The 19,048-nt window shown below is 33.6% G+C and overlaps 1 protein-coding gene across 2 annotated transcripts in view; it reads left to right on the forward strand.

Moving 5' to 3' along the window:
* The window catches only part of LOC138699428 (myrosinase 1-like), a 64,276-nt gene extending 48,197 nt beyond the window's left edge, over positions 1-16,079 (forward strand). For both annotated transcript variants that reach the window (XM_069825287.1, XM_069825288.1), the window contains exons 9-11: positions 5,976-6,110; positions 10,109-10,215; positions 15,691-16,079. In XM_069825287.1, the coding sequence (XP_069681388.1) occupies positions 5,976-6,110; positions 10,109-10,215; positions 15,691-15,859 (411 nt within the window). In that variant the 3' untranslated portion in view covers positions 15,860-16,079. The remainder of the gene's footprint in view (positions 1-5,975; positions 6,111-10,108; positions 10,216-15,690) is intronic.
* Positions 16,080-19,048: the final 2,969 nt, after the last annotated feature.

A 19,048-nucleotide genomic window follows, 5' to 3' on the forward strand; every position in this document is an offset into this window, starting at 1 on the left:
TTCGTTGTAACTTAGATTTTAGGCTATATGGTATTCAAAATACATTATTCAAAAGGGGGGTTATAAGGGGGTCTGAATTAAATAAATCGAAATATCTCGCTTATTATTGATTTTTATGAAAAATGTTACATAACAAAAGTTTCTTTAAAAATAATTTGCGATACGTTTTATTCCTTGAAACATTTTGATAGGACTGATATTTAATGAGATAAATGAGTTTTAAAATTAAAATAACTGCCATCTAAGGCCGTATAATAAAATAAAAAGAAATGACTTCGTCTATAAGGGCCTTGGACAGCAACAATCGAAAACTATTAATCATAGCCTACAGAGAATGTTTCTGTGTTTGTATGAAGTAATATCGGAAGCTAAATGAACCGATTTGTGTAATTAATTATTATTTCACCATTGGAAAGTGTAGTTTCTCTATATGGACATAATGCTATAATGTTATTACAGTAACTTCGGAGTGAATTGAGGACAGGTAAGATTAAAATAGCTTCTTATGCACAGAAAACTTGATAGGCTATTCTGTATATTCGTTTCCTGTATTTCTTAAAATAATGTTTACCTCAGAGAATTAACGAACAACGAGAGTGTATTGATTTAGTATGCAGTAATAATACGTTAGCTTAGCATTCCATTATTTTATAATCCAAATTTTAACTATGCTCAATTGAATCGTGTTAAAATACATATGCATTAAATGCAATGCAAAAAAAATTGGGTAATGAGCCAAGCAGATTATGTTGCGCTGTTGTAAAATAAAATTTGTTCCTCCTGAGATTCAAGAGCGCCCATAACAAATTAAAAACTTACTTATCGGTGTACATCCGTTAGCAACACATTTTTATATAATATAATATAATATAATATAATATAATATAATATAATATAATATAATATAATATAATATAATATAATATAATATAATATAATATAATATAATATAATATAATACAATTTAAGTTATTTGAAGGGTTCAGAACCATAGTGGGCCAAGCGCTATTTACTGAATACGTAGAAAACAAGGGTTAAAATTAAGATATTATCATAATTCAATGGAAACATATAGCAAGTAAAATAAAGTATGCACATTAGATCTAAATGATATGTCAGTCTACATTAAAGTATGGATGCACGTAATAAAAATTAAGAAACATGTTAAAGGAATTGTCATTGCACCAAATGAGTGGTTTCTGGACCAAAATGATCGCATTTTAATTATTTAAATACAATTTAATTTAAGTAACATATTAAACGATTTATCCTTCTATCAAACACGAATGTTCCCTGTATCAAATGTCCTATTTTAATTATGTAATTACTTTATATTTATTTCTAACGGGTGCAGCGGAGCGCACGGGTACGGCTAGTTTAAAATAAAATCAATTAATTTAATCCCCAATTAAGTCATCACGGTCTTCAGGATCATACTAAAATCGTAATTCCGAAGGCCATGTGTATTGTTAATGTAAGCAGTGACCTTTATAGAGAGTTCATTTGTTATATTGCGACGATTTGCAGTAAAACTTCAGTTTTCACAGGAATTTGGTCCCTATATAAACATCAGAGAGTTCCACATAATTGCAAGAACAGGACTGGAATATCATTAACGCCATGTCCAAGGTTAAGGCGGTGCGATGCGTTTACTGCGGTTGACGTTCACAGTCAATCTGTGTGTAATGAATGCAGTTGTCCAACGTGAACACGAGACGCTGCGATTCATACGATGCTGTGAAGCCGCACCGCACGCATTGTTCGGAATTTAAAACGGTTTGATTTTCACCGCAGATGTCGTCCGGCAAGCAATAGCAATTGAAGTGTTAATTTCCGAAGTATAAACAAGAAATGTGTTGTGGAACAATAGTAATATGCGTTACAAGAGCGGTATGTTGACGTTTTCATGGTCGAGGAAAAGACTGAAAAAGCGAAACGTAGTTGAGCTTTTTTAATTTCCGAGAACATGAAAACAAACATTCCGCTCGTGTATCGTACATTATTTTGTGCGAAGATCGTTTATTACATACCTGAAAGACGAATTTCTAATTAGTTGCAATGAAATCTCCATCTTGGTTTCTGTTTAATGACGGCAACTTCGGAAAAGCAAAATATCTTTCTTCAACATTGTTGCTATAAAAATGTTTTCTGTGTTTACTATATTCCAGCAGGCCGTGATTTACGTCTGTCTTTTTTTCCCCCCAGTCTATAAATGCGAACTTAAAAGAAACGATAAGGTTATGTAATGATTTATTTTTCATTTTAATATTTTAACAATATTATTTATATAACATATTGCAGTAATAACATCCGCATCTGGAATCTTGTTGATTTTTTCACGGCTTCCTTAATGTTACTTGTATCAGGAATGCAATAAGTTTCGTGGAGTAGCAGACTTTACTTAATTTTTGCAAATATTTAAAAACAATAATTAACATTGCAATTTAGGTGGAATTGCAGTGGTAAGTTTCCAATTTATAATTATTACTATGTTAAACGTCTCTAAAAATAATATGTTAAAAGCCTAAAGCAGTAAAATGAATGTCGCGCTTAAGCGGTAAGAAGAGGGAAATTGTTATGTGTGTTACGTTGGGAATACTGAATGTGGAATTTCACACTTACCGCGTATTGGTTCTGTGCAAACAAGCAAATACGCACGATCTCGCACAAAAGAAACCCTCAGTACAAGGATCGTTTAGCTATTGACAAAGAATGGAACTCTGTAGCTGATAGTACGGGATATTCCATGAAGTTTAAAATAAGTAAATATGTAATTATATAGGTTTTAATCAATGTTTATTGTTTTCAAAACCCGTGATAATCATATTACTTAAACATTGAATTACTTTCAATTAAAATTATTGATAAAAGGTGTCTCGCACATTTTCTGCTGCTCAGGAAGTACGATTGTTTGCCTCCGAGTGCTGCAAATTATGATATCCTTGCGTCACATTATCTTCCGAGGCATTGGTAGAAGTATCCTATTCCTTGTCAATTATAGCGCTATGGAAAATTATTTTGTGCGAGATCGTGCGTATTTGCTTGTTTTCCGCACAGAACCAATACGCGGTAAGTGTGAAATACCACATTCAGTATTCCCAACGTAACACACATAACAATTTCCCTCTTCTTACCGCTTAAACGCGACATTCATTTCACTGCTTTAGGCTTTTAACATATTATTTTTACAGACGTTTAACATAGTAATAATTATAAATTGGAAACTTACCACTGCAATTTCACTTAAATTGCAATGTTAATTATTGTTCTTAAATATTTGCAAAAATTAAGTAAAGTCTACTATTCCACGAAACTTATTGCATTCCTGATACAAGTAACTTTAAGGAAGCCGTGAAAAAATCGACAAGATTCCAGATGCCGATGTTATTACTGCAATATGTTATATAAATAATATTGTTAAAATATTAAAATGAAAAATAAATCATTACATTACCTTACCGTTTGTTTTAAGTTCGCATTTATAGACTGGGGGGAAAAAAAGACAGACGTATATCACGGCCTGCTGGAGTATAGTAAACACAGAAAACATTTTATAGCAACAATGTTGAAGAAAGATATTTTTGTATTCCGAAGTTGTCGTCATTAAACAGAAACCAACATGGAGATTTAATTGCAACTAATTAGAAATTCGTCTTTCAGGTATGTAATAAACGATCTTCGCACAAAATAATGTACGATACGCGAGCGGTATGTTTGTTTTCATGTTCTCGGAAATTAAAAAAGCTCAACTACGTTTCGCTTTTTCAGTCTTTTCCTCGACCATGAAAACGTTAACATACCGCTCTTGTAACGTATATTACTATTACAATATGAAATGCATTTTCTACAATAATTACAATTTTTTTTAACAACAATCCATTCTATAGTCATTCTTTAAAGTGATAAACGGTAATTGAAATATGAGGCCGTTATCTTGTTTTGAACTCTTCTAGTAGCGTATAGGGCCTCATTAGATACGTTCTTAAAGGATAAGCTTTGTCTCCTGTGAATAAAAATTAAGTCTTTTTTTTTTTTTTCGAAGTTAGGTACCTGCGCAACTTTACGTAAAGTTAAAGAGTCATTTTTTATGTTTTGATAAATAGCTGAGTTACGAAATAATCATGCATAATTGTCTTTTACATATGCGTCCACGTCGATCATTAAAAATCGATATTTACATTAAAACTACCGTACACAGTTTCATTGGACACCTTCGATTTTCCTAGCCGATATTTGCGATGTGTGTTTAACGCGGTGCCCGCATCGCTCGTTCTCGCATTTACTTAGGACACGGCGTTATGGAGGGGTGTCCTTAAACTTTTGGTACGTGCTGTACAGCTTGCACCCTGATATTTTAAAGATAATATATTGTAGTTTAAAAAAATATTGAAAGACAAACTTATTTTAAAATTAATGGAATGCACATATTAGTTACTTACAAATGGCTTTTAAGGAACCCGAAGGTTCATTGCCGCCCTCACATAAGCCCGTCATCGGTCCCTATCCTGTGCAAGATTAATCCAGTCTCTATCATCATATCCCACCTCCCTCAAATCCATTTTAATATTATCCTCCCATCTACGTCTCGGCCTCCCCAAAGTTCTTTTTCCCTCCGGTCTCCCAACTAACACTCTATATGCATTTCTGGATTCGCCCATACATGCTACATGCCCTGCCCATCTCAAAAGTCTAGATTTAATGTTCCTAATTATGTCAGGAGAAGAATACAATGCGAGCAGTTCTGCGTTGTGTAACTTTCTCCATTCTCCTGTAACTTCATCCCTCTTAGCCCCAAATATTTTCCTAAGCACCTTATTGTCAAACACCCTTAACCTATATTCCTCTCTCAGAGTGAGAGTCCAAGTTGCATAACCATACAGAACAACCGGTAATATAACTGTTTTATAAAGTCTAACTTTCTGATTTTTTGACAGCAGACTAGATGATAAAAGCTTCTCAACCGAATAATAACACGCATTTCCCATATTTATTCTGCGTTTAATTTCCTCCCGAGTGTATTTATATTTGTTACTGTTGCTCCAAGATATTTGAATTTTTCCACCTCTTCGAAGGTAAATCTCCAATTTTTATAGTTCCATTTCGTACAATATTCTCGTCACGAGACATAATCATGTACTTTGTCTTTTTGGGATTTACTTCCAAACCTATATCTTTACTTGCTTCCAGTAAAATTCCCGTGTTTTCCCTAATCGCTTGTGGATTTTCTCCTAACATATTCACGTCATCCGCATAGACAAGCAGCTGATGTAACCCGTTCAATTCCAAACCCTGCCTGTTATCCTGAACTTTCCTAATGGCATATTCTAAAGCGAAGTTAAAAAGTAAAGGTGATAGTGCATCTCCCTGCTTTAGCCCGCAGTGAATTGGAAAAGCATCAGATAGAAACTGACCTATACGGACTCTGCTGTATGTTTCACTGAGACACATTTTAATTAATCGAACTAGTTTCTTGGGAATACCAAATTCAATAAGAATATCATATAATACTTCCCTCTTAACCGAGTCATATGCCTTTTTGAAATCTATGAATGCACATGTAGACCCATAAAAGCAGAAAAATAGGGGGGAAATAAACAACTGAAGATTGAAAGTAAATTACACACAAAAGTACAGACAAAGCAAAATTCCTCGTATTGATTTTGTTAAGTACGTTTCCTATTTCAATAGACTCCTCATATGACTTCCTTTAGTTAGAAAAATCATTTCACTTGTTTTATGAAGGGTTTAGGACACTAAAAATTTTAACCACACCAGGCTTTCATTCGCGTGGCGTCGGAGGATCAATCAAGGACAACTTTCATCCTTCAATATAAATAGTCATTTGCATGTCACGGATATTTCAAGATGATAATGATGATGATGGTGACGATGACGACGCGGTTATGACTGACTGGCATAATTGCCCCTTTATTTGTGTTTTATAAAATGGGCAAGAAATAATTTGTGTGTTTCAGGTCTCGCCGCAAGGTTTTAGAAGAGTGTTGAGAAATATCAAAAAGACATACGGTGATCTGCAAATCTTTATAACGGAGAACGGATTTTCAGATAACGGAGAACTTCAAGATGAAATGAGGAAGACGTACATCGGTGTAAGTTAATTGGAATTAATTTCTTTATATAAACGTAAATTAATAGATATCAGATGTCGCAGTAAACGCGTGGGATAAGTTTGTTTTACTACTTTCATTTCGATTGTTCTATCTATTTTCACTTATTCATTTTAATAGGCCTACCTATATCCTGATTTAGGTCTTATTATTGGAATATTTATTATAATCATATTTTAGTACTTGACTTTATAATTCCTTAACTCATAGAATTTATTATTTCACACAGAGAATATGTGTGTGTGCGTGCGTGCGTGTGTGTGTGTGTAGTTCATTCGCTTTCCTGACATCGCATCTACACAAGAACAGCAGTAACTCCATTCAAGCGAAACAAACCCCAGACCTCCACTCCTATCCCAACTACTGTTCAGTGTAAGGGTTGTCCAAACCTTTAAACTCGTAGATATTTTAACGTCAGCCACGGGAAAATAATATATATATATATATATATATATATATATACTGTAACTTTTATTCATGCTTATATAATACCCAATATAGATAAAGTACATATAGGCCTAATTTTATGTAATAAATAACATAATATGCATTTATGTGGACATAAAAAATATAGATTGTTTGCTGGATAAACTGAATAACACTACTCACAAACATTTTATCAATATTTTGTATGTATTGTGTATTAAATACAGTATAAGCAAACTTACTTTATAACTATATTGGACATAATGTTAATGGAAAACATAAATATAAAAATATATAGGCCTGTACAACATTCTTTTCCAAAATTAACGCACATCTGCAATTAAAATTGTGCCTTCACTCCCATCCCAGGTAGTGGACAACTAAAATGTAAAGGTTGTCAAAATCCTTCCCTTGCATCCATTTGTTTCTTTCTTTTTTTATTGGGTTATTTTACGACGCTGTATCAACATCTAGCTTATTTAGCGTCTGAATGATATGAAGGCGATAATGCCGGTGAAATAAGTCCGGGGTCCAGCACCGAAAGTTACCCAGCATTTGCTCGTATTGGGTTGAGGGAAAACCCCGGAAAAAACCTCAACCTAACTTGCCCCGACCGGGATTCGAACCCGGGCCATCTGGTTTCGCAGCCAGACGCGCTGACCGTTACTCCACAGATGTGGACCTCCATTTGTTTCATCGTTAAACACGAGAAAACACATACTTTTGTTCATAATGTTTAATACCCGATATGAATAAAGTACTTATAATTTCTATAATAAATAACATGATATGCATTAGGGCAACTCCTGGATATAAAATAAATATGGATTGTCTGCTCCATGAACTTCACACGAATCACTAACATATCAGTAATACGTATTAGTTATTAAATGTATACAAATTTGCTCTATAACAACATTAGATATAATATTAATGGAAAACAAACATATATATATATATATATATATATATATATATATATATATATATACACACACACACACAAGTGTTTCTAATGTAACGCACATATAATTGCAGTTAAAATTGTATGAGAGATTTAATGTCTTACGAACATCTATTTTATTATTATAGTACATTATGCAACGAGCCTATAATGGTAGTAATTAAGACGCAAGTATGATTGTTTATGAAACGAGCGCAAGAGAGTTTCATAATTTTCATACGAGTGTCTTAATTACCATTATAGGCAAGTTTCATACGACTTTTTATGCTCGACCATATCTCTACCTTGAAATTATTTAAAATTAGGTCTTCTTATGGTTATGTGCGAACTGACCTGAATTGTGAGATGTGCGCAGACGCGAAAGTATTGATTTTTTCCGAGGCCGAATGTCATTGACCTTGGCAGAGAATAAGATGAAGATTACTCTGATATAACCTGGAAATTGATTTAGAATTGAAAAACGAGATGACAAATTGAATTTACTTGAATATTATTTACAATTAACGCTAATTATTATAGTAACAGAACATAACCTTCTGCGACAGTATTGGATTTCCAGCCTCCGTGACTTTTCGCTAATTGTCTTTGGATTACATATCCGAGAATAATCGATATAACGGTACAAAGCTGACTTGTCATTGGCTGAACACCTGAATTTTAATGAGTAGGTGTACTTTAATGACATGCATTAAAGGACTGCTACCAGGTGTATAATTACTACATTTCGGCATGGTCGAGCATAAAGATTGAAAAGTATGATTTACAAACAATTTACAGGGAAATCATTCAATTTGCATAAGATGCGTTTAAGTTGCAAAAGGATTAATTACGTAAGAGGAATATTTAAGGTAAATTTCATTTGAAAAGTCTCGTTCATTGGTAGTCATAAAAGTATTAACAGAATGGGAAAATTCGTACAAAATTTAAAACATATGAAGATTTTTTTTATAAATACATGAAATTTTTTCATGGACATTGTGGATATGAAAATTTATTTTGCTTTAATTGCACTCTACACATCGTGAATCATTAATATCCTTGTTTCCATATCGAAAGCGGATAATTTTGTATTTTACCTATTACTGATTATGACATGTGGCTCAGAAAAATGTATCGTAAACAAAAATAAAATTATAAAACAAAAATAATTGCAACAGAAATAGAGTATTGGAGACGACCATATGAACTAAGAAGAATGGACGAAATGAGCATTGAAGAAATTGGAACGCAAATGCAAGCTGATTAAGACATTTTATTGTACGTAGAAGAAAACAATTACTATGGTACACCACAACAGAAGATCAGACGGAAACCGGTGGGTAAATGACGTCTCTGAGAGGAGACCCATTGCAAAACGGAGAACATGATGACCAAGGGGATCATTTAGAGATGAAATAGATGAGTGTATGATGACAAGGGGATTAAAAATTCGGGAGTGGGCTAGTCGGACATAGAGGAGAAAGGTGGTAACAGAAGGAAAACAGCTGCAGCTTCAAAATTATTATTATTATTATTATTATTATTATTATTACTTACTGGCTTTTAAGGAACACGGAGGTTCATTGCCGTCCTCACATAAGCCCGCCATCGGTCCCTATCCTGAGCAAGATTAATTCAGTCTCTATCACAATATCCCACCTCCCTTAAATCCATTTTAATATTATCTTCCCATCTACGTCTCGGCCTCCCCAAAGGTATTTTTGCCTCCGGCCTCCCAACTAACACTCTATATGCATTTCTGGATTCGACCATACGTGCTACATGCCCTGTCCATCTCAAACGCCTGGATTTAATGTTCCTAATTATGGCAGGTGAAGAATACAATGCGTGCAGTTCTGTGTTGTGTAACTTTCTCCATTCTCCTGTAACTTCATCCCTCTTAGCCCCAAATATTTTCCTAAGCACCTTAATCTCAAACACCCTTAACCTATGTTCCTCTCTTAAAATGGGAGTATAATTTTCATAACCATAAAGAACAACCGGTAATATAACTGTTTTATAAATTCTAACTTTCAGATTTTTTGACAGCAGACTGGATGATAAAAGCTTCTGAGCCGAATAATAACAGGCATTTCCCATATTTATTCTGTGTTTAATTCCCTCCCTAGTATCATTTATATTTGTTACTGTTGCTCCCAGGTATTTGAATTTTCCCACCTCTTCAAAAGATAAATATCCAATTTTTATATTTCCATTTCGTGCAATATTCTCATCACGAGACATAATCATATACTTTGTCTTTTCGGGATGTACTTCCAAACCTATCTCTTTGCTTGCTTAAAGTAAAATTCCCTTGTTTTCCCTAATCGTTTGTGGACTTTCTGCTAATATATTCACATCATCCGCATAGACAAGCAGCTGATGTAACCCGTTCAATTCCAAACCCCCTCTGTTATCCTGGACTTTCCTAATGGCATACGGTACTCTAGAGGAAAGTTAAAAGTAAAGTGATAGTGCATCTCTTTGTTTTAGTCTACAGTGACTTGGAAATGCATTTACTATTATTATTATTATTATTATTATTATTATTATTATTATTATTATTATTATTATTATTACTATAGCAATGTCAATAATATTTGTCTTGCAGACATACTTGGCGGAAATGTACAAAGCCATGTACATTGACGGAGTTGATGTGATCGGATATATCGTCTGGAGTTCGATCGATAATTTTGAGTGGAAAGACGGATACCAGTGAGTAGAGTACCAAATATTTCCTAATTTTCTCTACTTTAATAAACTACTGTATTATCGCTAACTCATTCTAGAGTCACACCATTTTAATTCTGAAATCTATCAATGTTGGCATATTGGTCAACCTGCCTCAGCCCTGGCAGAACCTGGTGTCCTCCTCGGATGAGTAGCCTGATAGTCCCCAGGGATCAAACCCCGAGCGCGCACGAGTGGCCTTATAATTCCCATAGCCTGAAGTCCTTCCTATATCAGCATGGGAAACTCATACCACCTCCAAACTTCAAACCAGCCAATTTTTAACTATTCTAGAAGAGAGATGAAATAAGGGGTAGGTGAAGAATGCTGGTGGAATGGTACAGGCAAACGGCATTACCCCGAGAAAAATCCTCTGCAACGTCGCTTTCCACACAAATTCCATCATGACCAAGCCGGGAATCAAATTTGGGCTGCCTGAATGCAAGATATCACGTTAGGTCTTGCTGATGATGTTTTTGATTACGACATTATGATTATGATGATAATCATGATGATGATGATATTCGTGGTATTGGTGCTAATGGTAGAGTTCGTGGTGGTGACAGTAGTGATGTGGAATGATGCTTCTGATGGTAATACTGCTGTAAGTAATGGTGATGATGATTGTGTGATAATAGTCAGTGAAACGATATAGATATAGAAAAACATGGACGAAAACATATAGTAATTCAATACCGCACGAGTGCAACATCAGACTGATAATCTTGAACTCACATAAATATACACATAAACATTTATTGATGTATATGTACACATAAAGCCTGTATATACAGAGTGAATCTCAACTCAACCTACAAACTTCTAGAAGTTATAAAGAACAAAATTAAAAGATTGAGTATGTATTATATTGCATTGTATTGTATTGTATTGTATTTGTATTGTATTGTATTTATTAACACTTCATGGTAGTCATATATTGCTTTACAGCTATAATATGGAACAAGTCAAACTAATCTAAAGTCTTAATTTATAGTCACAGTCTAGATGAAATATACACAGAAGAGGTTTACAATAAAGTCTACTAGTACAACACAAAGTTTTAGTATCAGTTTCATGAAGCGTTATTGAATGTCATGAAGTCACCTACAGAATAGAAGGCGTGAGAAATTAGGTACTTCTTTAATTCGGCCCTAAATAAGCTTATGTTTTGAGTTTCTTTTTTTATATCGATAGGGAGGCGATTAAAAATGTTTACTGCCATATAACGCACTCCTTTTTGATAGCACGATAGACTTGCCGATGGAGCATTAAATTCATTTTTTACGTGTATTTATGCTATGAACTGTTGAATTAGTTAAAAAGTTTTCGCGATTACATACGAGGAAGATTATTAATGAAAAAAAATATACTGACAAGCCATGGACATTATTTGTAGTGTTTTGAAAATAGCCCTACACGATTCCCTAGATTTGGCACCTAGTAGTATTCTAATTACTCTTTTTTGTAATGGGAAGATAGTGTTACTATCTGTGGAATTTCCCCAGAATATTATTCCAAAACTCATTACCGAGTGGAAGTATGCAAAGTATATTGCTTTTAAGGTATCAATATTTACTATCTTTTGCATAGATATAATATCAAAACAAGCTGAATTTAGTTTGTGGGAAACCAATTGTTTACAAGATAAAGAGTGTTTTTTTCAGTAATTTATGCTTCATCATCTCACTTTTAACTTTATTAGCAACACAATCATAATTATACAGCAAACCATTATTAGTTAACAAAAAATAATTTAGTACTGTATAATTCTACATGTTAAACGTAAAAAATTAACACGTGAGTGTATATGCAAAATAATACATCACAAATTGCAGCAGATTTTGTTCAAAGTGTGATCCTGGTGATTCGACACAGGTCTGCACCTCCTAATCATTGACCGCCTGATCATCACAAAACATATCAGGGATTTCTCTGATCTCATGGGCTGCAGCAACGATCTTTGTCACAAGATCCTCAGCTGAAACGAATGAAGTAGAATAGACACTAAGCTTGGGTTTTCATGTAGCCCCAAGTCTAACAGTCTTAGATCAGGTGATCTAGCAGGCCAGGATACTGGTCCACCACGCCTAATCCGTCTACAACGGAAAGTATTGCGAAGTACCTACGTACGTTAGCCTGAAAATGGCTGCACTGTTTGTGTAGTGGACTGAGTTGAGTACGAGAGTATTAAGTCCTACGTGAAGTAATTTTATTATCGTATTAGCCGTACCCGTGCGCTCCGCTGCACCCGTTAGAAATAAATATAAAGTAATTACATAATTAAAATAGGACATTTGATCCAGGGAACATTCGTGTTTGATAGAAGGATAAATCGTTTTTTATGTTACTTAATTTAAATTGCATCCAAATAATTAAAATGCGATCATTTTGGTCCAGAGACACTCATTTGGTGCAATGACAATTCCTTTAACATGTTTCTAATTTTTATTACATGCAACCATAGTCTGATGAACATTGATATCATTTAGATTTAATGTGTATAATTTATTTTACTTTTCCATTGAATTATGGTAATAACTTAATTTTAACCCTTGTTTTCTACGTATTCAGTAAATGGCGCTTGGCCCACTATGGTTCTGAACCCTTTAAATAACTTAAATTATATTATATAATATTACATTACATATATTATATTATATTACATGACATTATATTATATCTGCAGTTACTGTAATAACATTATAGCATTATGTCCATCTAGAGAAACTACACTTTTCAATGGTAAAATAATAATTAATTATACAAATCGGTTAATTTACCTTCAGATATTACTTCATACAAACACAGAAACATTCTCTGTAGGCTATCTTTCATAGTTTTCGATTGTTGCTGTCCAAGGCCCCTTATAGACTGTCATTTTTTTTATTTCATTATACGGCCTTAGATGGCATGTATTTTAATTTTAAAACTCATTTATCTCGTTAAATATCAGTCCTATCAAAATTTTTCAAGGAATAAAACGTATCGCAAATTATTTTTAAAGAAACATTTATTATGTAATATATTTCACAAAAATCAATAATAAGCGAGATATTTCGATTTATTTAATTCAGGCCCCCTTGTAACCCCTCTTTTAAATAATGTATTTCGAATGCCATATAGCCTAAAATCTAACTTACAACGAACTTAATTTATATTCCAATTTTCATCGAAATCCGTTCATCCATTATCGCGTGAAAAGGTAACAAACAGACAGACAGACAGAGAGACAGAGAGTCAGACAGACAGACATACAAACAAAATTTTCAAAAAAGCGATTTTCGGTTTCAGGGTGGTTAATTATATATGTTAGGACCAATTATTTTTGGAAAATCGAAAATTACCAGAAAAATTTCGGCTACATATTTATTATTATAGATTCTTTCCTGGACGATTTCGTTCCCTGTTGCTAAGAAACAAAGGTTTTTCCGGCTTGTGGTTTACTACCTGAAAATACTTTAAATGATGCCACTTTAATATATATTTACCATGTGTATACAGGATGGGTGGTAACCTGTGCACCAAAATTTAAGAGGTGATTCTACATGTTAAATATAACAAAACTTTTATTACAGTTTTCCTCTCATGAAGCATCGTTAAACAGGAAAAAAAATAGTCTTTGCCCAATGTTTTGTTTTCAGCGTTCTATGCGATAGTGGTCGGAGAGAAATGGCTGATTGCTATACATGCAGACAGGTAAAAATAATCTGAACAGATAATGTCTTGAATCTTTTTTTGCAAATTAAACCGTTTAGCAATAAATTTAAACTGACCAATAGCGAAAACCGTTGAAATAAATCTTGCAACGCAGCGCTCGTCACGTATCTACCGATTGAATACAGTAAAGGGGGAGGGGAAGGTAAGGCTTGCAGGCCGAGCAGCAACCGAGGTGTTGCCAAATGTTTCATAGAAACATAACGATTTATTCTAAAACGGTAAATGTTAGAGAAAAACTTATTTCCAGTTTTTAAAATCTCTTCTCCTGATCTATTACCACTTTCATTTTGGTGCAGAGGTTACCATCTACTCTGTATATATTATATTTTACTTTCTCAGTTACTTACTAAATGCATTTTCCATTTTTTAACCTTGCGTACACCACTTTTAACACTTGAATATAATTAATTGATGAACTAGTGGACTTACTCGTGTTAAATATGTAATATTCGTCCGGCTCACAGCTGTTTCAGTGCATCACGCACCATCATCAGAGCCTACTAGATCGCGGCGTCATCTCGAACTTCTCTGCCTGTTAGGAGGATGTGTTTTATTGTTGGAATGTGTTGGATTGTGGAGTCGAATAGTGTGTGTGTACTGAAATTGATCTGTGTGTTGAGGATTCAAATACACAAACTACACCAATACATAAACAAATTACATCCAAAACTTCAATACACACTAGAACTTGAAAACAACAACTCCATAAATTTCCTAGACATCACCATAACAAAAATCGACAACAAACACACCTTCAAAATATACAGAAAAACCAACCACCACCACAACACACATACACAACATATCTAACCACCCCATACAACACAAACATGCTGCATTCAGGACAATGGTACACAGATTACTCAACATACCCATGGACCAACAACACTACAATGAAGAAGTGAACACAATCAAATTCATAGCACAAGAAAACGGATACAATCCAAACATAATAGACAACATCATAAGGAAGACAAAACAAAAACTTAACAAACACATAAATACACAAAACACAACACAAACACAAGAACGCAAGAAATACATCACACTAACATATGAAAACAAAAACACACATAAGAGCGCATCTTCATTCAGAAAACAGAAATACAACATAACATACAGAACAGAAAACACACTACAAAGACATCTCAACACACAAAAAACACAAACAAATAAATACGACCACACAGGTGTATACAAACTCACATGTAATAGTTGCGACAAGTTCTACATAGGAGAGACAGGCAGATCATTCCAAACTCGCTACAAAGAACACATTAAAGCTATAACCAGAGGACGCAACACATCTACATACGCCGATCACATAACCAATACTAACCATACATACAATAACATAAATACGGACATGGAAATCCTACACACACAACCCAAGAACCAAAAACTCAACACACTAGAACAATACGAAATATACAAACAAACTAAAACACACCCCGATCAAATTCTCAACACACAGATCAATTTCAGTACACACACACTATTTGACTCCACTCTTCAACATCTTTCAACAATCAAACACACCCACATTACAGGCAGAGAAGTTCGAGATGACGCCGTGATCTAGTAGGCTCTGATGATGGTGCGTGAAGCACTGAAACAGCTGTAAGCCGGACGAATATTACATATTTAACACGAGTAAGTCCACTAGTTCATCAATTAAATGAATTTTAGTTGACACTGCAAAGGAAAAACATTCTCTGTGTTATATTTTCAATTTTGTTTCAGGTCAAGGTTTGGTCTTTACTACGTGAACTTCACTGACCCAGCTAGGCCTCGAATTCCCAAGGCATCTTCATACATGATGAAGGAAATTACCTCGACTCGCAAAGTACCCCAGAAATACGTGGAACTCGCTGAGAACTTCAATCTGGATATACGTCCCAAGAAGAACTAACATTTTCTTCAATTAGTTGTCTCTGCTTGATCGCCTTCCACATATCGCCTCAAATTTCTTATAATGCTCTAGATCAAAATTCCCCTTTTAAATAAATTCTTAATTTTCATGGAGAGCTTTCCTTTTGACTTAAAGTATATGTACCTTTTTTCACTTGTATTTGTGAGAACCTACGGAAATATATTCCGATTTCATTTCATTCTTCAATATCTATATATATATATATATATATATATATATATATATATATATATATATATATAATTTGAACTGGTAATGGAAATTATACGAAAACGGCTGAACGGATTTTAATAAATGGCCCCTCTTTTTGAAGGTTGGAACCCGAAGTTTTTCGGAAAAGTAGTAGTTTTCAGTGGAATGTCAATTTTCCTACATAATTTTCCTATTTTCCAAAATCCATCTGTTGTCAGTTTTGAGAACTAATTTTGTTGACTCACGGCCGACTTGATTGAATTTCGAAACAAAACACACACTACAATAAACAATATGCTATTACACGAAGGCCATGACCTGCAGGATTGCCGACATATTTAGAGCTCAATTCAATTTGTTATTAAAAACTTATTCTAAAGTGTATAATTTTCTGAGTACAGCTGTGTATTGGATATTCAAATCTACGAAACTTGAGGTGGTTTGATGACATTATTGCCATTAGAAATTAAATATTATCACAGTTAATATCATGATGCGTCTGTTCTTCATTAATTGTAAATAATAATATTGATGCTATATTGATGACATGAAAGTGAAATGTTCTGAGGTTATGAAAGTAAATGTAGAGAATATCTTAATTTAGATCTTCATTTCTATAATTTACTGAGTGACTTCTATATATAAAACTACAAAACTGAAGTAAGATAATAATATTGTTATTAAAAATCAAATATTTTTATACTTATTAAACCAGTGGGGTTGGGTCTATTTCATATATTTAATGGCGGTGTAGTGTAGATATTGATATGTGTCATTGTCTTCAGTATAGGCTCGAGAGAGCGCAAAAAAGATCAAAAGGCATTACTTACTAATAAAATAAGAGGCCTAGAAAATTTTGTAGTCTCCAGATCATTTCAGCAAGATCTCTTAGCAGGATAAAATGATTTTGCGCTCTACATTTCAAGTTCTACATGCAGCAGCTATACGAAAATGCTATTGTTCGAAAGCCTAGCAAACCTGACATTTTTTTTAACTTTTGCCTACAATCCACAATGACCTGAAATAGCTACTGCTATCGTCCTGACAGTGATACTTGCGTTTTCGCGTTGAAACTCAAAAACTGAAGTTGGATAGGTTCAAGAAAAAGTATTTGGCCTAAAAAAATCCATTCAGAGGGAGTCTGTTTCTTTATTATGGAAGCAAATAACTATAAAAAAGACAAGCATTCTTCATTGAAAATAAATCTGAAAAATTTTTATTTGAACGTCTAACGAACTTACTTTGCAGCAGCATTTGCTGCACAAGCCACTAGTTAATATATAATTATAATGTAAATTATTGCTCTATTATCTGTCGGGAGAATAAACTTATGCAACATTTTTCACGTAATCTTTATTGCATTCCATCTTGTTTTTCTGATTTTCTCTATAAAAGTTTTATTCAAACGTATTTTATGAAACGTGTTTTTAAAATGAAATCAATTAACAAACTTTTGTTACAGAGAAAAGTTTCCTAATAGTCTAAAAAATGTATGTTCTAAGTTTCGTCCATGTATCTTTAATAGTTCAGAAGTTATATCCATTTTTGTCTGGCAATGTTCCAAAAAAAAAAAAAAAGTTACAGGAAACCGATAAACGCGGGCGTGTGATTTAAATATCCATAGCGCAGGTAGTTTAAAATGACGTCTCAACATCCGATAAGGGCACAAATACCCACAAAATGTTATGCAATCCATTCTACACATACCAAAGTGTATTTTAAAGAATTTTTTTTTTTTTGTAAATTTAATTTACCGGAAACAACAATAAAAGTGGGCGAGGCATTTAAAAATCCATAACGCAGGAAGTTTAAAAATGGCGACTCAACATCCGATAAGGGCACAAATACCCACAAAATGTTATGTAATGCATTCCACACATATCAAATTGTATTTTAAAGAAAAAAAATTGAAAATTTAATTTACCGGAAACAACAATACAAGTGGGCTAGTGATTTAAAAATCCATAACGCAGGAACTTTAAAAATGGCGACTCAAGATCCGATAAGGGCACAAATACCCACAAAATGTTATGTAATGCATTCCACACATATCAAAGAGTATTTTAAAGAAAAAAAATTGAAAATTTAATTTACCGGAAACAACAATATAAGTGGGCGAGTGATTTAAAAATCCATAACGCAGGAAGTTTAAAAAATGACGACTCAACATCCGATAAGGGCACAAATACCCACAAAATGTTATGCAGTGCATTCTACACATATCAAAAGGTATTTTAAAGATTTTTTTTTTTTTTTGAAAATTTAATTTACCGGAAACAACAATAAAAGTGGGCGAGTGATTTAAAAATCCATAGCGCAGGAAGTTTAAAAATGGCGACTCAACATCCGATAAGGGCACAAATACCCACGAAATGTTATGCAATCCATTCTATACATATCAAAGGGTATTTTAAAGAATTTTTTTTTTGAAAATTTAATTTACCGGAAACAACAATAAAAGTGGGCGAGTGATTTAAAAATCCATAGCGCAGGAAGTTTAAAATGGCGACTCAACATCCGATAAGGGCACAAATACCCGCGAAATATTATGCAATCCATTCTACACATATCAAAGGGTATTTTAAAGAAATTTTTTTTTTTTTGAAAATTTAATTTACCGGAAACAACAATAAAAGTGGGCGAGTGATTTAAAAATCCATAACGCAGGAAGTTTGAAAATGGCGACTTAACATCCGATAAGGGCACAAATACCCACAAAATGTTATGGAATCCATTCTACACATATCAAAGGGTATTTTAAAGAATTTTTTTTTTTTGAAAATTTAATTTACCGGAAACAACAATAAAAGTGGGCGAGTGATTTAAAAATCCATAACGCAGGAAGTTTAAAAATGGCGACTCAACATCCGATAAGGGCACAAATACCCACAAAATGTTATGCAATCCATTCTACACATATCAAAGGATATTTTAAAGAAATTTTTTTTTCTTGAAAATTTAATTTACCGGAAACAA

This window comes from Periplaneta americana, chromosome 5, assembly GCF_040183065.1.
Source record: "Periplaneta americana isolate PAMFEO1 chromosome 5, P.americana_PAMFEO1_priV1, whole genome shotgun sequence".
In the NCBI taxonomy this organism is placed as follows: domain Eukaryota; kingdom Metazoa; phylum Arthropoda; class Insecta; order Blattodea; family Blattidae; genus Periplaneta; species Periplaneta americana.